This window comes from Buceros rhinoceros, unplaced genomic scaffold (genome assembly GCF_000710305.1).
Source record: "Buceros rhinoceros silvestris isolate BGI_N320 unplaced genomic scaffold, ASM71030v1 scaffold11831, whole genome shotgun sequence".
In the NCBI taxonomy this organism is placed as follows: domain Eukaryota; kingdom Metazoa; phylum Chordata; class Aves; order Bucerotiformes; family Bucerotidae; genus Buceros; species Buceros rhinoceros.
In genome coordinates this window covers 38,755-62,204 of record NW_010395987.1, presented here as the reverse complement: position 1 = coordinate 62,204, position 23,450 = coordinate 38,755, and the positions used below count along the sequence as shown (strand labels likewise).

At 36.8% G+C, this 23,450-nt stretch overlaps 1 protein-coding gene across 1 annotated transcript in view; it reads right to left on the bottom strand.

The window, feature by feature from the left end:
* Positions 1–682: 682 nt before the first annotated feature.
* Positions 683–23,450, bottom strand: part of SOX6 (SRY (sex determining region Y)-box 6) — a gene marked incomplete at its 5' end in the record, with an annotated part of 59,471 nt that continues 36,703 nt past the window's right edge. Inside the window, 3 exons of the mRNA XM_010145733.1 lie at positions 683–986; positions 8,980–9,196; positions 11,626–11,859. Of these exons, the coding sequence (XP_010144035.1) occupies positions 683–986; positions 8,980–9,196; positions 11,626–11,859 (755 nt within the window). The remainder of the gene's footprint in view (positions 987–8,979; positions 9,197–11,625; positions 11,860–23,450) is intronic.

Here is a 23,450-nt window from a genome sequence, read left to right as displayed (position 1 = left end):
AATTAGGTTTTTTATATATATATATATATATATTTTAAGATGCCAAGGATTGTCTAAGACTTTGCAGTGTCTCCTTTAAGACTTTTTTTTCAAATGTTAAGATTCAAAAGTTATGAAAAGTTTGGCACATCAGAAGTTCAGCTATACATATGGAAAAATGGAATTCAGAGACTATTTTTTTAAAGACGAGCTACGATGCACAGATGTGCACACTTGCGGACTTGTTCTGTTTCACAATATGAAATCTGCAGTTTTTGTTTTCTAAAATAATCCAGAATAAAAACACATTCACAACCTGTAGGCTGGCACAGCATACCTGAGTGAGAATGTATAACCCCCATCCAAAACAGTAACTTAAACCTTTATCAGCATCCAAACGGAAAAAGACAAAAGGTAAGACTTGTAAGACAGCTATTGATTCATATAAGTTTTCAAGTCCTGACATCTGATATTTAATATATGTCTTCATCTAAATTAAAAAAACAAAAACAAACAAAAACAACCCAAGTTCATGAAAAATTAGGGAAACAATCTGTCTCACACGTTAAGAAACATTTAAGACCATTCTGCTGATGTTACTGTAGGAGCCACACATGCATGCAGGCTCTTTAAGAACTTTTGTTCAAAAAAAAACCCCAAAAAACCCAAAAGAGTCTGAGTACTTTAATTCTGTGAACACTCCTCAGTTGGCACTGACTGCCTCATGGGCTTCGTTTTCACTACTATAGTCTGATTTGGGATCATCCTCATAGTCCTCGTACATTTCTATTTCATCCTCTCCATTTATCATTTCATTTCCAGCAAGGCTTCCGCTGTCTGTCTTCATACCGTAAGTGCTCTGGATGACGGGGATGCTGGGCTCAGGGCTGGCAGAGGTGCTCGAGCAATCTGATGTCATCTGAGGCGATGGCGTGGTAGTCGCCATGGTAATAGCACCAGGGTAGACAACCCCCGTTCCTGTGGTGATTGGAATTTGAGGCTGTTGTCTGGAAGGAAAAACAAGAGGGGAACATGACTTCCTGTGTTCAGAGGAGGGAAGACCTGCAAGTCCAAATGAAAGAAAGGCGGGTGGTTTCCTAGAAAGACTCCATGCATTCCTCTGGTGTTCACAGTCCAGACCCATATGGTATTGGTTCATCTTAGCTCCCCCGAGGGACAACTGCAGAGTAAACCGTTCAGTAACTAGCAGCCATTCATTCTTTTCTGTATTTTATGTGTTTATTTAAGCATACTGCAAACTAGCACTTGAACAGAGATCATCAAAAGGTTTGAGGCAAACTGTGTGATGCCTAACTGCTACTGTAGACATCACGTATCCAAAATCTAAATCCTTCAGACTCCTGACAAGAGCTTCTGTAAATGAGGAGACCTCAAGATTACCTGTAAGTACCTAAAATGGCAGACAGGTGACCAAGTAATATTGTCTAACTGCAAATAGGTAATTTACTATTAAAGTACTAGGTAGACCCCTATGTCGCTAAGAAATACTTCTGATATCTTATTGCTGGCTTTTGATTTTTATTTAAATGCATGATCAGAATGCCATTTTTTTCTTCAGGATTTAATGTGTAAAGCTGAGTTTTTGAAGCAAAGTACTTTAAATAAAGAACAAATGTTCTCTTTTTTCTATGGTAATGAACAGTCTACAGAAGTTAAGACTTCCTCCAGAGGGCTCAATGTCGGACCTGATTTATTTTGACAATGAAAATACATGGGAAGCCTCAATTAAGGGTGCACTGCCTCTACTTGTGACACATCTTACCTTCTGATATCTAATTTTGCACTATGTAATGTCTTTTTCATCTGTGTGTGATTTTAAACATACTGAAGCAATACCACATTGAAACCAAAATAGGCTTATATCACTTCCCGTCAAGAAATTCAACACAAGCTTTACGGTAAGCATGTACACAGTAGTACGAAGTGATGCAATGTCTCTTCTTGCAGTCATGTATGTATATTCAAATGCTTTGCTGAGTAAAGGTTGGTGAACCCATTCTGTGGTCAAGCCCTTATTGGTTACAAATTAATTAAATCTACGCCTTACATTTGGGTTAATTAACTAAAAACCATACATTCTATATTAAAATACTCATACAACTATTCTCATTTCTGGATCGCTGCCTTTAGTAAAGCTAAGAGAAAAAGAAGGGATCTAACTTGTGTGAAGGAACAGATTCTCCATCGTACTTCAGACATAACGCTGCATGAATATACTCCAGTACCAGAAATACGTGCCCTGGAAGATGCTGTTTTAGTATTGACTAGTTCGCGCTTGCAGTAAGCATGGGTAAAGCCCTTCCCAAACCTTCGTCCGCAAAGCCAAGCCATGATGATGATTGACTAGTTATTGAACATACATGCCTGTTCGCATGTATGCAATCTATTGAAAGAATCATGTATTCCAAGGTATTCCCAACTTTCTTTAGAGCAATATTGACCCAAGTGTTAGAATACTATTATATAATTTTAGCAGGAGAGTGTCAGATGTGTTTGAATAGCCTAACACGTCTGTAACTTCTTGACCACTGTGTCACTGTATGCTAAAATTCAAAAGGACATTCCATAAAACAGTGTCTCACAAATCCTTAATCACTGGCTAAATCAATACACAAAATAATGTAAAGCTTATTTACAAGACCCTAACTGTTGAGTCTTTATTGTTCATTGATCAAACTCTAATTTTGATAAATATCACGCTACAGAGTTACTGGGAAAACAAAGTCCTTCAGGTTTGGGAACTGATGCAGTCAATCAACACTCTGTGTAAGGTCACACTAAAATAGCATGTAGTACCATCACTGCTGGTACTGCAAACCCAACTGCTAAAGCCTGTGCACTGCTTGGGAAATTCAAACATCTGTTCTGTAAGTGTGGTACACCTGGCTAGCAGCAAGCAAAAACATTGCGGTAATTCATTTGACACAGCCATTATACTCCCGTTTGCAAATGATGATTTGCAGGTGATTTACAAACAGCTAGGGATTTTTCACTAAATTTTCACTTTTTAAATGGTCTGATAAATGTTCTATGAAAACAATTTTCAGCCAATGTATTTGTTTCCAAGTGATTTTCAGCAAACGTCTTTCAATACTTTATCCGTAAAACTGAATGGCTACCTCACATGGGAACATTCCTGTTTTAGGATTGCATGTGGTCAGGAATGTAACCTATTACTGTTAAAAACCCACATGTATCTCCTCCACAACTTTTAGACAGAGAAAATATTCACATTAATGACTGTTTCCACAAAGCAAAGGAAAAAGAAACACATGGGCACAGCAAAATTCTACATAGCTGTCACCAGGCCACACACAATTCTCTCTAATCTGCCCATCGAACAATTGCTGGTACTAATCTTTTTTTCTGATATTTCTTAGAATAAATAAATTCACAAAACAAAGCATGCCCAGTCATTCAGCAAACATCTCCACAATATTAATGGCAAAAGATGTTTTGAGAAAACTTGTTTTTACAACTCTTCTGAAAAGAATTGTAGAATATACTCGAAGAATGATTGAGTGCAAACTGCTGTTGTGTTACAGATTACACTAAGGATCAGAACCCTAATATCCAACATAACTCACCCCCCCAAAAAAAAAGTTTGCTTTTTTTTTTAAGCAAATTGCCTTTTTATAGGCGGGAAGAAGGAAAAAAAATTGTTTTGGGCAGGGTTGTGAGGTGTCTTGATAAAATGATAGTTGTCAGTGTTAAGCTCTGAAGGACAGACTAAGTTAAGAAATTCAGGTGTCCTTTCAAATGCTTATCAAGCAAGCAAAACTCTTCTGCGTATCCACATTTCAGCAGGGCAGAGTATATTTGTCCAAGTACCACCCATTTCAAAGTGTAAATAGCCATCTGAGCATAATTAATAAAGCAGAATTTACAGAGATACCTTTTACTTGAGTACGCACCAAATGCATGGCCAACTATAGAATGAATCTAACTGGTAAAGAACTTGATTGGAAAGTTAAAGGCTTACTGAATTTCTCATTCATAAATGCAGTTTTTTACATGTTAAACAAAAATCAAATGTGGTGTGGGTGCCTGTTGCTGAGTGGGAAATAATGTGAGCTTTAAATTACCTATATCTCACTGTGGAACTGTAAACATGTTGTAACTGTACCACCTAAATGGGAAGTGTCTCAAATTGCTACGCATTTGCTAGCAAAATTTTGCTAGCACTTAAACATGGGCATCCCACACACCCCCGGTTACTGAACACCTACCTCTCACTGAGCCCTGTTATTATTTAGAGCTGATCATGTTGTCACTGTAAATTCTGCTCAAATTGCTGCATTACATCTCAGAAAGCCTTACTTAAGTAACATATGTCATCCATATAGTTTGTGATATCTTAAAATGTTGCTGGAGATGAGTGTTATCATTTTCTAAGTAATTAAATTTTATAGGATGGGGAGGGGGGGGATGAAATCAGAGCACTTATTTAAATTCTAATGACTCTCCCCAAAAGGAAGAGCTGGAGTTTCTAACCTATGACTCTGGCCATTATTACTTCTTTTATTTTATGTTCTTAAATGCATTCATGTTGATGGAACTTTTAATAAAATTAAATTCTGCATGTTTAATCCTCGTATCTAGCTAAAGTTCTGCCTATCATAGGACCTTGGAGTGAGGAGACAAAGACATACTGTACTACAAGCTACAGGTTACAATTCAGCTCAGTTGACGTTGTTTTGGGCAAGGATGTTGTCTGCTTGGTTAAGATTTCCAGAACCCAACATTAATCTTTCTATCTCTTCAGATCTGTGAGGAAGTGACACATGGCTACATACTCTGGCTTCAAACCACTCCTGTCTCCACCATCTCCTCTCTGCCAAAGAAATCCTTATGTGGCCAATTACTACAGGTCACTTGCCTCTCTGCCCTGCCAGCAGGGCTAACATGTCTGTCCGGTCTGGGGCCAAAATAGTTAGGTAAATATTAAAAAAGAGGTAACATAAAAATTCTTAGACCAATTGACCTGCTCACTAGTTTGTGGCATTAATATTCTTACGATTTTCCTGGAGAACATTCCACTTTTGACTTTTGCAAAACTAGCTAAACATTTAAATTGGCAAATTACCATTGTTTTCTGATCCCTTCCCAACTATTTTCTGACAGCTCTTTAAACGACTGAAGCACAGTCCATTGCATTAAGGAAAATGCTTATATGCTACACATCCCTGAAACATACATTCCCATAAGGAATGAAATAACAGTAAATCTCACAAAAGCACCCATTGTGTACTTACTTACTTTAAGTTCGAGCTACAGGAGTATAATATTACAGCCTTATTCAAAACCATAGCAACGTACAGACTATGTGTGTACAGTAGTTATGAACACTATAAAGGCTTTATTCTAAACATCTTACACTGGTAAAACAAAAAAATGTTACCGCTTACATTGTTTTGCAGAGAAATGTATATATCATATACTTTAGAATATATTAGACTGTAAAAATGACTGAGAATTGAATTATTTTTGTAAGACAAGGCAACAAAAAGCAGACTCAACTTAAAATGTCTGAATTTATGGTTCATATATGATCCATTTGTTAGTTCACATTTATTTATGCATTACAAAAAAAGTACTATTGACGATAAATTGTAAATCGCTTGAAGTCTGTCCAGGGATTAACTTATGCTGAAGTTATTCACAACTTCCCATTAATAATTAGATTATTAAAAATAACTCAATTATTTTAAAGACATAGCTTCAGGTTTGGCTTCTACTAGATTAAAACCAGCACATTTTTAATATACATGAATTATTTCCATATATTATCTGCCTTATTTGGAACAAAATTCATTCATGTAGCAATGCAATAGAAGGCCTAAGCACATTTTAAGTTCCACTCTGTTCTTTAAAATACTTGCCAGTTCCTAGATTTTGTGAGGATCTATCACACATACAACATTTATCTCAAAAACATGAATTTCCTGCCCAATATATTCCAAGAAGTCCTCACTCCCATTCAGTTCTTTGGAAGCTTTTGTTCAAAAATCAGAACAGAACGTGGAAATTCATTAGCTTAATTCTCTATTTTATTTTAAAGCCTGGCTAGTTTGTCTATTGAGATTCTCTAAAAAACTTTTGTGCATCTTACCAATGTTTATCAAAGAATGTGGCTCACTGAAATAAGCAGTATGAAGTTTTGCATCTTAAAAGTTCAAGGAGTGTAAAATTCTTTCTATGTCTGTGGTGGGGGGAGCGTTTTAGTTGTACAAAGCTGGCAAGATCATCCTGGGCTAGCCAATGGCTCATCCAAGGGACCTGACAGGAGCTATCCCTTACTGGGTTGCTTAAGCCATAAACGCACACTTGGCCTAACAGAATGCCAAACACAAACATGAAAGAATATAATTTTTCTGGCTATTTACCCTTTCCTCTAGCCACCTGTTTTGAAGGTCTGCCTTTTCCTTCACACATCTCCTATTGATTATTTTATTCTGCGATGCTAATTTTTGGTTGTTTTGGCATACCTATTCCCAAGTTTATTGGTATTTTCTTCAAAAAAAAAAAAAAACCAACCAAACAAAAACCAACTCAAAAAACAGCAGGACTGCAAGTAGTATGAAGCTTTTGGCGCATTTAACTGGAGTCTGTTTCGTACTTTTGTTTTCTATCTTATACTGAGATATTTACTGTAAACATAGAACATATTCAATCATAAAACCCACATTTGTCTCCTATTTCATTCTGAAAAGAATGCATCTCAAACCTCTTGTGTCTACAGTTCTGAAGGACAGTTTATGCCATTTTTTCCATCAAAACAGTGGAAAAATGATGGGTATACAAGGTATACAGGAAAACTGTTCCACCTGACGCTTTATGTGTTGTTACATTAAAGACAAGGAAGAGTATGTTTAAGAAGCTGGTGGGCTCAAATGCTGTGTTTAACTTAATTATAATCTGATTTGGATGAAATATTGCTTTTTATTACTCAGCAAACTATTCTGCTGAAATAAATGATGCCATGTTTTATGTTTTAGTTCAGAAAAGCTGTCCTGTTCTGGTTTTTCCACCTTTTTTGTTTGGTCTCTTCCAAGAATTCTGTTTTAATTCTTTCTTTAGGGAAAAAGGAAATCTGGGGCAACAGTGGGAAGTCAAGGAAAGCCATGAAATAATTATTTAAGATCACAGACTGTGTTTCCTCAGTATCAAAATTTATATTCATACTGAACTGCAACAGGGATCTCCTTTCACCTTTATTGAACACATCCATTACGCCCCCTTTTTCATCACTTACATAACTAGAAGTCGCTGTTTCTGCTAAAGTCCACGGCATCATTATATAAGTGCATGAAGGTAATTTACTCTTACTTTAAAAACTTCTTCAACAGGGATAGAGCATGATGAAGTGGACTTGAGCATGATGAAGTGGACTTTAACATAAATGTGAATTAGAACCAATCCTTTCAAGAAAATGTCTCATGGTCTTTGTGGTCATGCTGTTTGATATATGAAAAATATGTTATATTTAGGTTGCAATAGCAGTTAAGTTCTGAATAGTTTTCATTATTTTTATTTTTTTAAATCACAATATTTTTCTTCTAAGTAGGCACTTCTGGAAGTTTCTTAAATCTGTCCTCTGTATTCACCTCCATATTTAGCCACTGCTTCCAATGTGTAAAATGCTAGTGCTTAACGCTGTTTTGAATTAGCAAACAATTCTCAAATTGTTCAGACTGCTGTTTTGGCATTTCTTTTGCATTTCTTGTCTATATGTGATTTGGCCTGTCAATCTGCTTTGGAAGACATAAACTAGAGTTTAATCCCTCAATCTGAATATAATTTGTGATGTGCTGTAAAAATACAGTTTTGGTGGAAGCCTGTTAGTAAACAATTTCACTGAGAGTGACAATTGAAAAACAATGTTAAACCATCGACTGGAAGGCTATTTCGAGGTATCAAACCCACTCCTATTTGCTGATTGAAGAAAGAGCCCACATTGTTGCAGGCTGTACTACAAAATAATTGACTGCAACAGGAGTTCTGCATTCCAAGCCAAAAATGAGGACACATAATCGACGTCAAGGTCAATTATCTGGTAGCGAAGTACCCAACAAAAGGAGACTATTGTGATTAGAGAAATAAGCAGAACATTGTGAATTTGGAAAGGCTGGCACTGGAGATAGCTTTTAGGCCCTGTAAACCACCAGAAACATTGTGTTAGAGCACTGAGCATCACAAGATTAACTCGTAAAAAAACCGGGGAGAGAAATCAGTTATGGTGCAGTTGTTTCACTGGACTTTTGTTATCTTTAGCCTGTAGATCTTTCACAGAGCTGCTTTCTCTGCTGAAGACTAGAGGAAATGCTGTTAAAAACCACACAACATTTTTAAAATTGTGCCAGGATCTTTCTGAGTCATATATTCCGAGTTGTAAATCTCCCCAATCTATCTATATATCTTGAAATATCTATCTGAATATCTTGAAAGACTATTCCTAAAACATTTATTTTTAAAAAAGTATTTTTTCCACAGTTCTATAACAAAATTCCTGATAGCCTCATGCTATGATATCATTCATTCATGTGTTCTTAATGAAACTGCTATTACTCCTGTCCCTTTTCCCTTTTTTCCCTCTCCTGACTCCTCCTTCTACATGAGAATAATCTTTTTTGTTTTTCTCTTTGTTCTTGTCTTAACTTAGGAAATGATCCGGGAGTCATTACTAACCCAGAATGGATTAGCTTACTAATATCTCACAAAAGACATGATTCAAACCTTTCCCGCTAATGGGAAACAACTTCTTTTGACTTAAGAATTCCACAATCGGTCTCATAATCAGCATTCAGTGGCAAGCTGACAGCTCCATATTGCATGATATATCTCATGGTTTCAGTAAGGTTTTACAGGTTCAAATCCTTACCTTGTAAATGACACTAGTCAGTGACTTAAACAGATAAGTCTATTTGGTTTTAAACAGCATCCTCTCTCTTTGAAAACAATGACAACAATAGTACTCACCCTACGGTAAAAAACTGCCTCATCTCCTGTCTTCGAGACCTCATCAGTTGCTTGTATTCACCAATACGCAATTTCTTTCCATCAACAATGCAGGTACGTTTTGGTCGAGGTTTATATTTGTAATTAGGATACTTTTCTAGGTGGATTTTACTTAGCCGTGCCTGCTCTTCATAATAAGGTTGTTTCTCTTGATTTGACATGGACTTCCAGCGAGATCCTGTTAATGTAAAACATTTGTGAGTACTCAAGTAGAGCAGGTTTAGCTTTACACACACATTTCAACATGCCTTCTTGCCATAATAAACAGATTTTAAAGAAGTCAATTAAATAAACTGATTTGAATTTACATCAGGCAGTACATATATTGGGATGCACAACCTGAGACACCTTAAAAGACGTTGCATGTAAATCCCTATGAAATAGGTGCACTTAGAGTCAATAGTTATTTCTCAAACTCTCAACCTCATGCTGCAAAACAGACTATTTAATTTTTTACAATACGAGCATTAATCTGTGAATAATTCTACACCTTTGTAATACCACACATAGTATTAAGTTAAGTAAGGTCTACAACCATACTTTTACTGTTAAAAGCTTAATGTATTGCCTAGGGACACATGCTTCTTTGATAATTTTATAAGGATTTGGTTTATAAACTCCTACTAATAGATATTCATGCCTTGCTATGCAGCAAGAAAAAGTTATCAAACCCTTGTAGATTCAACAAAGCTATAAAAAATCCCTTGCTGTCTGGGTGTCTTAAATTTACTAATCTTCTGAAATAGGGTTGGCATAGTATTGGCACCTTACCATATTTTAAATCCTATTATGTGTATTATCCTCTGGCCACATGGAATAAATGCACAGAACTGCACTGTGAAAGTTACATTTAACAAACTTATATTTAGAAAAAAAAAAGAAAAGAAAAACAGAAAGCACATTGTAATTATATGCACCACTTCAGGTACTGTAAACTCATTGAAAGCTGCACCAATAAAAAAGTTTAAAAAGGGTACACAGGAAGAGGAAAAATTATTCAGAGCTCTTGCATTGTTTATAAGGAGCTATCTAAACACTTGAATAGACAAGGGATTTTTTTGCAGGGGATAAGAAATGCAGAAAATAGCTTTTTGATGCTTTTAGATGAATAAAACGATTACAGCTGTGGTAAACGTGGGTGGAAGCTATTCTTTTACCAAGATTTTTCATACATCAACAAATGGAAAAGTTGTATAAATATTATCCGTAGCCAGCAGTACTCTCTGTCAGTTCTAATATTTCAGTCTCTTTTCTCATTGTCCTGGAAAAGTTGCACAGATATTATATGGACATAGATGTATTAGTGGCGGAACAGATACTGACAGGTTAATTCTATGGTTAACAAACACTCAGTTGCTGGCACTTCTGAAATATTTATGCTGGAAGTTTACATTTTAATGAATACAGTTACTATGCTCCTAATAGCTTTTTCACAGAATGCACACAAATAATATAGATTCCCTACAGCTGCCAACACTGAAACAGTGCAGGTTTTATACAAAACTGAAAGGCTATTCATATAACTTACTTATATGCTAGACAAAAATATGAGAAGTACTAACTAAGATTTTGGAACTTTCAGGACAAAGTAACATTTATTTCTATGTATTCTTGCCTCTGAACTAACATGCAACAAACTTCGGTAAGAATGTATTTGAACTCAAAGTTTACAATAAAAAGATTACAGAGGAAACTTGATTTTTATTTTTATTTATTACAAGTTACATTTGGAATCTGTCTTTCACTTCAAAGACTCAGAAAGCAAATAAGAGGTTTTTACATTTCACCACTCATTCTCACGTATGTTTCTTATTCTCTGGAGACATCTTAAAACGCAAATAAAAATTTTTCAAAAATGACCCCATTTATTTGCACAGTGGCAAAATATAATCTATGGTATATTCCCCAATAGTCCCAATCTATATAAATTAAATATTAACTATGGTGTCTTTTAATTAAGCAATATTTTAATTGTATGATACTAGTGCTTAGCGTTTTGAACATTATTACATTTTGAATCAAACAGCATTTGCACGCGAGAAGGTATGGATGTATATGTCTTTTGAACTGTGCCAGGCTTCTTTCTTTGACACTGCACTGTCTGACGTAAACCTTTGATTTCAAGTTTGCACTTTATTAATCTTTCCCCATATTTACTCTAGCAGTACAATTTTGCATTCAGGTGGTTTCTAATGGGATCTTGCAATTAGACCTTTTGTCAGGATACAGTCTTGCAACAGGTTTCAGCAGCATTTCTTTTGAATGCTGCTAAGTCTTTAAAGCATGTTATAACTCTGCTGTTGAAAAAAAAAGTGTTAGGGAAGAGGCAGAAAGGGAAGAGGGAGCAAATGAAAATGAAAACAACCCATGACTCTTCATTTGTATACATTTCAGCAATTCCAGTTTCAGTGCAGATATGTCCTCAAACTAGAGAAGCTGCATATCCAAGAAGGAAGTAACTAGCCTGCGTCACAGGATAAATACCCTCAGCTTCCCAGGGCCGCAGAAGTAACTGATCTCTGCCAATCGCCACTGCTAAAGCAGAGCCTTCTAAGCTTCCCTCGGTTTTGGTTCACAGTCACAATTTGCTCATTGTCTGGCACTTACCTAGGATTTTGCTAATGTTGGAGTTGTGCATGTCAGGGAAGGCTTGGAGAATTTTTCGACGCTCATCCTTTGCCCAAACCATGAAAGCATTCATTGGTCGTTTGATGTGCGGTTCGCTGCTGGCTCGGCCCCGCGAATCCCGGTAGACTCGCGCTTCAGCCACAGTGGCACCTCCTGTTGGCCAACAATAATACTGCTGTAGTTTAGCTGCAGAGCCATTCATTGCTTTACTTCCTGTAATGTCAGGGCAGGAAGAAACAAGATGGATGCAAAACATTATTACGAGGATTACTCAAGCGCTTTCCGTGCTGTGTTTATTTTAGCCTCATTCTCTTTTTCTCTCTCTCTTTTTGCTGCCACATCTATGAGAGAGAGAGACAGAGAGAGAAAGGATATGCAGTGATTTCGGTGTAATTGATTAGGCTGACCCAGCTGAAGGCATCAACATCTGAGTGAAGAACCAAATTGCACTGGTATTTCTCCAGTTAAGGTATGGAGACTTGAAAAAGTTTCCATTTGGGACTTTAACAGCATACGTGTTCTGAATGCTCAACAAAACTCACATAAAAGTTACACTTGAGAATCCAGACTGATGTAGACCTGCTCACACAAGTAATTTACAATGACTTTGCTGCTTGAGCAGTGGAGCACGTCAAACATTGCATAAAATAAATCATATAGTACACCAGGTACATGCTGCTAGTTGTATGGATCTGATTATATTTGGAGCTGAACATTTTAAAGCCACACCCTCTTTAGTTGAATTTTAGATGTGTCTTGGAGAATTCCATCGCATACATGTAATAAAACGGTCTGCCTTCAACAGGTACATTCACAACATCCTGGAGCTTCTGGAACGGGAGACAAGCACTGCAGCTTCTCCATGCCTGCTGTGCTTTAATGTATGTCCTGCCAACACCCCCCATCGATTCAACTTGTACATGCAAGTATTTTCGAATGCATCCAGCCCTGCTTCCAGCAAAGCTTCATTAGGGTTTTGAGTTCACAGAGCTGAATATGAGGTGTAAAACTAGTGAATGCAGGAGAAAGAGAAAACTGAGCCTAGATAAGACATGCTTTTACCAGAAAAACTTGTGCAATTGTGAAGAAAACATGTTTTTTAGGGTTATACCTTAGCTATAAAGGAAAGGCAAAAAGTCTTTGCAGTGGGAGAGTGACATACTTAGTCTTGGCCTCATCAAACTGTTCATATAATTCAATACCTCGCAAAAGCAAGGCACTTGACAACAAATTAGCACAGCAATAGGCCTCTTTTTTTGTAAACTCCCAGTATGGATTTATATGCCAAGTAATATAAGATTAGCTCTTTGCACTAAGTAAAACACTGCAGACCTACTGATTTCAGTGACTGACTCAAAGGTTTTAATTGTGCAAAAACTTCAATTCCCTAATTTAGTGAGAAAACACTGTATGTTCGGTATACCATTAAAAAAATTCTGGATAGGAAATACATTTACATGAAAAAAGTCCTAAAATAGAGGATGCATAACTAATACACTACCTTTTTGCCACCAGTCCACAGTACATTAATTTCATTTAAAACGCACTGACCATACAGGATAAATTGATTTTGCTTTATATGGTGTTGACAGCCATGTTTATTGTGCAGTGAAATGTAGTGTAGTTTCAAGCTGACTATATCCATCAACATAGGGCAATATGCTGACTACTGGGCCAGATGAAGACATACATTACCCTGAGAGCGAAACACTCATTCGTACATGGCAGTGTCTTCTCCTGAGGATCACCAAGGTAATTTATGATGCCTCCAATGCCATTATTTTACAACCGACACCAATTTGGCAATTTATATACTAACGTGCCTTCACATAAAAGACGACAGGTTTGTGGCAAATGTGAGATGCAAAACTATTTCAATACTGTTCTAAGTACCGCGCTACAGGTGTCCGGCATTTACAGAAGGTTGCAGCTGCAGTCAGCTTTTTATTGCAAAAAGGAACAGTAGTTTTGCTGAGTGACTTGCCTGTAGGACCAGTTTAGTGTGTGTATGGTTAATGAGGCTCTGTCCACTGTGGTCAGAAGGCTTGGAACATGCCTATCAAAAATACCATCTTTTGAGAGAGGATGTATTTATTGTGAAACTGTAAGACATTACAAACATAGTAAATTACCACTGAAACTTTTATTGAGACAAACAGCTATATAATTTGAGAAAAATAAAATATATCATGTAATGGTTGTTCCATCTTTTAAAATAATACTATAAAATCTGTAACTAGTATGTGGACAGTTAGGAAGTTGGTGACAAATGAAAAAATTTAAATTATTATTGATGAAACATTTGTTATTCAGCTACTCTGCTCAGCAAAGAAGACATATTTGTATCCATATGATGATTTTCCTTCTTTTACTTTCCCAAAGGAAACTTACTCTCTGTGGCTGAGGAGCTTATTTTTAGCCCTTTTGAGCACCTTTACTAATATCAAGATTACAGGCCAGTTTTTTAATCTGGATATAATTTAGATAGAATGAAAAAAAAAAAAGAAGAAACCCACCATAAATGATCTGTTTTTAGAGAAAGGTTATGTAAGAAAACGATTCTTACTTAGAGTAATAAATTACAACCATCCCAAGAAGGCCAAGAAGCTCTGGCTGCATCTGCTTCAAGCAAGTCCATTCTTGCAGGATTTGAAAAAGCAGCCCAAATGTTGATGTTCTTTGTGCTTGATCTCTAGGGGAACATTTGCAAGTTGACCCACAGGCCATCACAAAAGCATCTGCAAAATTAATTTCTGCAAATAGCTAAAGTAACATAATCTCCATGTTCTTCTAACTGTCTCAGAACTACAGAATTATATTCAGCAAATAAAGCATTACAAGAAAATACTTCTATTAGCATCTGATTCCATGTGGGGAGCCAGAAAGTCTCAGTACCTTTTTAGCTTAGAAGTGAGGCGCTAATGATATAAAAAGCACATATGGCTCAGTGAACTCTTACAAGTTGAAACACGTAAGGATAAGCTTTCAAACTGGTTGTTCTTAGGTACTTCATCCTGTCAGTCAGATATTTAGACAGTATTGTACCCTATGTAAACAATTTCAATAGGTTTTACAAAGTATGGATTTTTTTTTTTGTGATAGTTACAGTACTGACAAAGGTTGGAGATGTCTGAAATTTTTAAAGAAAAAACGCATACAACTGCAAAGAAGTAGGTGTTTTACTTCTTTCTGAAAATATTTTCAGAAAAATCTAATAAATAATAACCACAAATTAAAAGATGCAATAAAAATGAAGAGCGAGAAAAGAGGAGAAAGTTGGTAATTGTCTCTTTATGGAGTCTAATGCTCTATCTGCTAGTTACAGTTCAGACTGCCATCTCAAGAGGTTTTGATTTTCAGAATGAAGACTTTGGTCAGAACTAAAAATTATTGTGAAAGCAGTACTGTTTGGCTACCCTAATAGCTTAGTGGGCAAAGAAGTCTGCTCTTTGGCCTAAAGACTAGGGCTGTCCTCAAAGGAACACTTTAAGCTTCTGAGGGCGTGGACAGAGTGTGTCACATCCTAGATGCTTTGCATTTCCTCAACTTGTCATGACTTTGATGATTTAAAACCAAAAGCAGGTTAGAGGAGAATGATCACTTTTGGGGGATACATGGCAGGCAACTCTCCTGTGGAAGATGGATTCCAGACTAGACTCTGAGGACAATACTGAGTTAAAAAACACTGCAGAATGAATCTAAAGATCTTACAGCTTCATTAAAGTAATTTCCAAAAATATTTTTTTTCCACAAAAGATTGATTGCTCTCTACTGACAGTGCAGGGAACCCTGTTCTTTCGGAAGAGAAAAGAATCTGATCAACAGGGAAGATAAACAATTTCACATGAATTAAATTGTTAAAAAAACATAAAATAACCACTGTTGTATGGTTTGTTTATTTATCCATTTCTGCCTTTATCTGAGTTTCTCACCATTTATAATGACATGAATTTTAGGAAGGCACCGTATCTTCCAGTGTTCCCTGAAACCTTGGCCACATTAGGGTTAATCCTATGTGGTTTTACTTTCTATTTTATACATCATCTACCACACCAAAACCTCAGACTGGACCTTTACTTGCTACCAGAATGCAAACAATAATAAACATGATAGAAGAGAGGAAGAAAAAGGGTGACAAAAACATGAGGAAAGAAAGAGAAAGGAAGTGACAGCAAAGAGAAAGAGATTTTTATCAGTCACACTGTTTTTCCTTAATTATTCTTCACACTCTGGCCATTGATTCATGTTTGAAGTGACACACTTCCTTTGACTCCCCCCAGCTAATGAATCTTCGGCTCTCAAGAGAGTATACTGCATACCATCTTCTACAGACATATACCAAGACAAGATGTATAGAAACAAAGACAACCTTTCTAGGTTCCGAGTGTAAAAGTGACTGGTTAGTAGTAAAGTTCCTATCATCAGTTATTCATTAAGCTGAGATGACGTTTTGGTCTGCTTTGGAAAAGACTGCTTGTGACCTCCAAAATATCTGGCCCTGTCTGTGGTAATACAACTAGCAGCTTGCATTACGGAGACCAGAACCTAATGAACATACAAACAGGAGTCACTCTTTTACTGCTAGAGATGGGTTGCTCGTAAACATGAAAATGCAATAAAAACAGGGAGCATGAAAAAACGACCTTTGTAAAAGATACAGCAATATTTCAAATCAAATAGAAAAACGCAAATCTGGAAATAACAGAATGAGAAAAGCAGCTTTGGGAAGTCTAGAATACAAGAATAATAATTTAACTACTATTTTGAGTTATTAAGTTCAATTTCAATTTTGGAAGAAGTTACAAAAATCACTGCTTCGCTATAATCTAAGTGACTTGTAGCAGGTTAGTGTAACATTTATCTGTTTTGCTCCCTGCGTGACTCTTACTTCTTCATCCCCATCTACATACAGAAGTCTTTCTTAATTTCTATTACCAGCAAGAGAGGCAAAATAAATGTTGCCATTACTGGAATGTCTTGTCATCACTAGGCAAAGCTAGCTCCCACTTGGAGACATGGCTAGCTCCAGGATGGCGATGCCTGTAGTCACACAGTGGCACAAATTTTCTGCAGGAAAGAGTCTGTTTGTTAAGCTGCTTTCATTCCAAATGCTAAACAAAGCTGGAATTTGAGGGCCAAACATTTCTTATAGGCTGCAGGTCAGTGAATGAAAAGGGGGAAAAAACTGAAAAAGAATGAGTGATTCATGAAATACTGGAATATTTAAATGGGCTTTAAAATATTTCACCTGCAAGGGTTCTGAAATGTGTGAAGTAAATACTAAGAGGTGGGAATACACTGTAGCACAGGTTAGCTACCTCCATGTAACACTCGGTTATGATAAGGCTTCTATTTTTCCTGTTACGAGACTACATTCTCTTTAAAACATCAACAAGAAGAACCAAAAGGGAATTCCCCAAGGTCAGCTCTGAGGAAACATAAACCTCTAATTCAATAACTCCGCTACTGCACTGAAAAAGGCCTTATTATTGCAACATCCATATGGAGTCAATTGCACATTAATGACTAATCAATCCCTCCCCTTTCTATTCTACTCATAGTGTCACAAGCCATGTTTAGATTAGCCCATTTCCTGCTTAGGATCGCTCAAGATGTCTTTTGTTCTTTCAGGGCTGGCCTGATGGAGGCAGCTTAAACAAACACACTACCCAAGTGGTGCAGGAGTTATAAACTGCCATATGTGAATGAACAAAGGGGCCATACTAAAGCCTTTTGTGGTATTTGTTAATGTTTTTCATCTGAGTTTAAAAAGACCTAATGACTTTGTGGTGAGCTGATGCATGTGGCTCGTGGCTTTGCAAAACGAAGGAAATTCTAGCCAGTTGTATATCAGCATATATTTTCCAAAGTGCCTTGTTTTCAGTTTTGGTGGCATTAAGTTCACTTTTTAGTACACTTTTTTTACATATGCAAGCAAAATTCCTAAGATCTCAGTTAAAACATAGCACCAGTTTTCATAGCCATCCTTACAACCTACATATATGACTTTCCTCATTTGAAAGTGTAGAGCTAAAATTAATAGTGAAATATCTCCTATGTGTGAATTTAAATCAGCTATTCTCAGCTCTATCAGTGGTAGCAGTGTTTAAAGCTGAATCGTTAGCTGGGTCATAATAAATACTGAAACAATATTTCTAAATAAGCTATTAGCACATCCGTGCTCCACAGCCAGTCATGCCCAGATCTATATGCATTAACACTGCTAAATGCAACTACTTTCTTGACGGCTTACACAAACAGTTTAGATTTCTTGACCACATTTTCTGGCAAAATTAACCCTCAAGAAAATTTGGCACAGTATACAGCAAAACAATAAAACAGTCTTTTAGATGACATGGAATATTAACTGAATTAATAAGTGCTTAAGGCCTGACTTAAGCTTTCCATGGCCTACGTGGTCCCACTTGTGCTGTAACATAACAGAATGACAAATTACTCAGTGAAGATCCATGAAACATCTAGATAGACATCTGGATGAAGGAGCAGCCTCTACTATAAATTTAGGAAGGTATGTAAGTGTCATAAGATTTTTTGATCACGTGCTACTTTCAGACTTCAAGACCCTTCACAGATAATTAATTAAATCCTAACAACCCCATTCTGGTAGATATTATTGATAGAAAAATTATGAAACATACTTAAGTTGAAAGTTATGCAGCCTAAGAAATGACACCAGAAGTAAGGGACTGCTAGTCATCAGGTCTAACTACAGTCAATATTCCCACGAACACTAATGTTGTTGCCCTTTGGTAGTAGAGGCTGACAGAATGGAAAACCATGGATAAAACAGCCCAGCCCGAGAGAAATATTACTAATAATTATTGTTAGGTATCTGTCAAGATCAAGCGACACTGCAAATTGTTGCTTTTTCTTTTTTCCTTGGAAAAAAAATTTCTTACAGCTAAGCAACTATTGTTACTATATTAATCATATTCACAGTAAAAACAATACAAAGAGGAATGAACTAATCTATTCAATATAAAAATGTTTCCATAAGAGTAACAGCTTTATTGCCAGTGAAGATGTAACTCATGTAATTTTGAATTTCTCCTGAGGCGACAGTGTCACCTAGAACATCCAGAAAACATGTCACTGATATAAAACACAGGGAATAATTCTGCAGTCTTCAGTCATCCCTAACAGGTTTTTTTGGGTTTTGGGTTTTATTTTTTTTAAAACCTGCCTGAACAAGGGCCATAGGACATGATCCGTTCGTATTTCAGTCAGTGGTGGGGTTTTTTGGTTTTTGTTTTTGGTTTTTTTTTTTTAAATAAAGAAATGACAGACAGGAATTCACCACAGACAAAAGGCAGCCTGACTTCATATTTGATGGACGCATTGTTCAAGGTGTGGCTGAACACTGTTAATGAACAACTTCGCACACTCCCATATAGCAAAAGAATGCATTTTAAAAGCTTAAGTACAATGTGGCTTATAAAAGGGAACTACGTTTAACAATGGGAGAGAGGTTTACAAAACCATCTCCTTCAAATTGTGAGATATTAATGAAATGCAGAATATTTTGCAAAATGCTTTAATGCACATTCGAATCACTGCTTTAGTGGCCCATTTCCTGCATTCAATCTGCAGTTGAATTTGTCACCTTCTAGCATGTGCAACATCATTCTTTGTATCAATATAACTACTTCCTTCCATCCAGTGTTTACACGTTCTCACTTGTTACCCCATATCAGTAATTAGACAGCAAGGACCTAGGGCTAGGATACACATATGCCATTTCTTCTTGCCTTTCACATGAGGTGCTGATATTATAATTAATAATATAATTAGTAAATACTATATCATGATGGAAGAGAAGCAGAAGCAGAGCGATAATAGGAGCTGTAAGTTAATAAGTAAGAGTAAATGTTAGGAAAACAACTTAAGAGTAGTTTTCCAGATATGCTGCACCCGTGCATTTGGGATTTGTAAGTGAAGCCAGGAAGATGTTTTTACAAACAGGGCAATGGTATGTCCAAACATGTTAACACATTTACCTGGTTTAGATAAAAAATGTGGGATTTGCCATGAAATAGGGGCTTATGCAAAAATTTAGAAATTACTCTTTTTTTTTTTTTTTTTTTTTTTTTTTTTTTTTTTTTTTTAAATACTGCACTTCCTGAGAAACTACCTCTGCCAAATTGAAAACATAATCATTTAATATTTTCAGAATCCACCCACCCCACACGTATTTTGGAACACTGATTCTGTCAAATTAAATCAAAGTACAAATTAAGGAAATATTGTCCCCTTGCTATTAAGTTCTGCACTAAACACTTACACATTGGCATATCTATGTGTAAGAAAGGCAGATGCTCTTAAGCACTTCCCTATTGCTGAGCTACCGAGGTTCCTGAAGGAGAAAACGGTGTGCAGTATAGAGCTAGAAGAATAGAGCACTGTACAAAGAAGGGGACTTGTCTGAATCTGTATCAGTTGCTCATACTTAGCCAGAATATATGATGTTCTTTCCTTGATGTATTCGTATTTCTGCTCCACTCCCTGGGCTCAAAGAGTTAAGGAAGAAGGGCAAGATTCCTCCCTCCTCCATGCAGTGGTGGCTTTCTCTGTCAGCTGAAAATTCAGTTGTGCCTGGAAATTTTACGCTATTTTAAGCAGCTTCAAGCTCCTTTTGTGACATTGAGGCAATACAAAGACATGTTCAGAGCTAAAAATCAGGACCATGGGTGTTTTACACCTGTGGTGGCTCCACACGAGTGTGAAAAAATGTTTCAAACCACTGAACTACTATATTTAATTTTTCACTCACTCTGCTTAAAAATAGCTAAGCAAACTGACTGATGCTTTCAGCATTTGTGACAATAATTTTCTCTGTGTAAAACTGCAGCCCACAGTTACTTTTTACAGCCTTGTTCCAAATCCCTGAATATAACGTTTTACTATAATAATGGAAATTGTGACAAGTCCTTAACCATTACTGTGCTAATAGGCTATGTAAAACACAGGGCATTGTCACAGTGGTTAGTTGTACATCATCAGAAATTCTAGCTAGAATTTTTTAAACAAAGGTACTATTCTATAAGAATCCATTACTGTAGCATGGAAACAGAAAATGAGAAAGCCTCATATTTAGCAGTAGGAAAAAAATACCTAAGACAGTTGAAAATCAAAAGGTAACGCTTGTGGAGGACATCCAGATTATTATTCTGAAAGGGAGAAGCATATAATATGTTAAATATTAGTGTCTGGAGAGGAATAAGTTTCAATGTCATGGGAAGATTGGTCTACACACCCCCAGCTCAGATTTTTTTCAGTACTCAAAGTGGGAGTTCCCCCTGTAAAATGTCATGGGGATGCTGGCAACAATAAGATTAATGAAGTGGCTGCCATCAAAAAAGTGATGGGATGATTCTTGCAGACAGAATGTCTTATTCCTACCCCATTTGCAGGCATCGAATTACTCCAAGGCTGAGACACTGAATCTCATCCAACACAACTAAAATACTGTGCCTAAGTACTTTATCCCTGATTCCTGATCTGTTATGAGTTATTCTGAAACATGTAAGTGTATCACACAAGTATCAGACACAATCAAGTAGGTTCATGGGTGTCAAAAATGGCAACCACAATTAATGAAGGCCACCTTTTAGCATCTGATCTAATTACCAGGATAATAAGTTATTTTATCTTTCAATAATAAAGATACTCTTACGTGGGTGTTGCTTTGTATACCTATAACAAGAATTCAGGGGAATAAAAATTCCAGTTCTTGAGCTTCCTGCATTCTCTCTGGAAACACTTCTTTGTTTTCAGACAGCTTCCACTGTTTTCTGATTTTCATCTTTCCCCTCACAACTGCCATAGCAACTATTACAAATATTTACGTGCGACAAATACTGGCTTGGAGAGGCATTCTTTCCTCCAGTATTTATGAAGCACTGTCACAAAAGTAGGTGATGCTTTGTCATGCATGTACTACCTGCTGTTTACACCTCTGCACAGAAGGGTGTTAAAAAAGTTACCTCACAGGTCTGGATTGTGTTGGCAGCCTGCCAAGCTTGATCTGCCTGCAAATAGATGGTTCCCTTTCACCTACCTCTTCAACTGCTCAAAGTTAACTCTTTTTTTTTTTTTTTTTGGTAAGAAGGAACCTTTTCACCCTTTGTATAAGCAATTATTTACTATTTAGCATATATGGGAATGTGGGGCTTTGAGTATATGGTAGAGGTGCTCCTTTAGGAAAGTGTTGGTCTGTTTTTTAGTTAACAGATTTGCAAAACTCAGGCACTTGTCATGATATCTGCTCTACCACACGGAGGGAGAAAATGAAGCATTGACGGATGGACAGCTGGACAAGGTGGCAGTTTCTCCTCACCCTCAGATATCTGTCTTGTGCTCCCTTTGTAGCTCCTTTTTCTCATACAGCCAAGAAATTACCTTCTGCATTACAAAGGCTCCCTGTCTCTCCCCAGTTCACTCATGCCTTTCCTCCACAAGATTCCACATTTGCTGCTGCCACTGCCACCACTCATTGCTCACTGTGTGCTGGCAATTGGTTAAATCCATGATGATGCCTAACACTATTTCATTCCCTTTCTGCTATTCAAATTCCCTTGCCTTTGGGCAGCCAAGATCTCTCATTGTAATACACCATGCCTTGCAATGTGGCTAGCCCAAGTCAATTATGAATGGAAAGCGCTAATTTTACGGACATAAAAAGACAGACTGGTGTTAACTGCTGCAAATATTGAGCAATTCATTGACTTAGTATGTTGATCAGTATATCTGCCCTCTGAAATGCTGCAAAACTGGGTTCTTAAGCTTACTGCTGAATAGAAATACATTCTTTCAAAAGCGAAAGAGAGCTTGTGCTTCTCCAAGCTTTGGTTCAGGTCCAAAATCAGGTTCAGACCAAAAACTGTGTGTATCCGAACTGGAATTCATAAGATCAAGCTAGAGCTTACTACCAGGACCAGCCTATTGTCAATGGTTATGCAGCTCGCTGTCTGCAACTGGCTTGCATTCAGCGCTACTTGGACCATGGTCAAAGAGAGCATGGCCAAACAGCTAAGGCTTAAAGCTGGGTAATCTCAAACAGTGACTTGATATATAGACAAACATAATCATTAAACCAATGAATTTACAAATTAAGGTAAGAGACAGTGAAAGGGAGGACACAGGCACTAAGGAGGACACAGGCGCTAAATCAATGAATTCAAGAAGACGAACTGGTCCCAATCCCACGTCGAGGGATAAATACAAAGATATAGATAAACAGGACAGACAGATCCCATCACATTATTTAAAAGTGTTTTTATCTAAACTAGCAGGCAAGTACCTCTCCTCAGAACTATGATCCATGCTTAGCACACACTGGTAGATTAGTATCAGAGGAAGAAGCAGCAAGGGCTAAACACGAAGTTTACAGAATCAAGAGAACTATGACATGAGAAATAGAACAAATGAAAACATCAAAAAAGGAACCAGATGAAAAACTCTTTGTGTACGTTGTCCCAAATGGCAGACTGCGAGGCCAAATATTTAACTCACAAGCCCCTGATTCTAATATATTAACACAAATGAATATGGAAGTAAAGTTAAGTACTAATACGGCATTTTCATCTGTTTCCATGTGCTTTATAAAAATGAATTTAGCTTCACAATGCATCTAATTTTTCATTTGGGAAAATAGGACACAGAGAAGTTATTTCTCTTTTACAAAATCTCACAGTGAAGCAGTGGCAAAACAGTAACATTCAGATGGTTTCTCCCTCAGTCCAGCATCCAATCAAGAAAACTGTATTTTAACAGATCCAATTCTT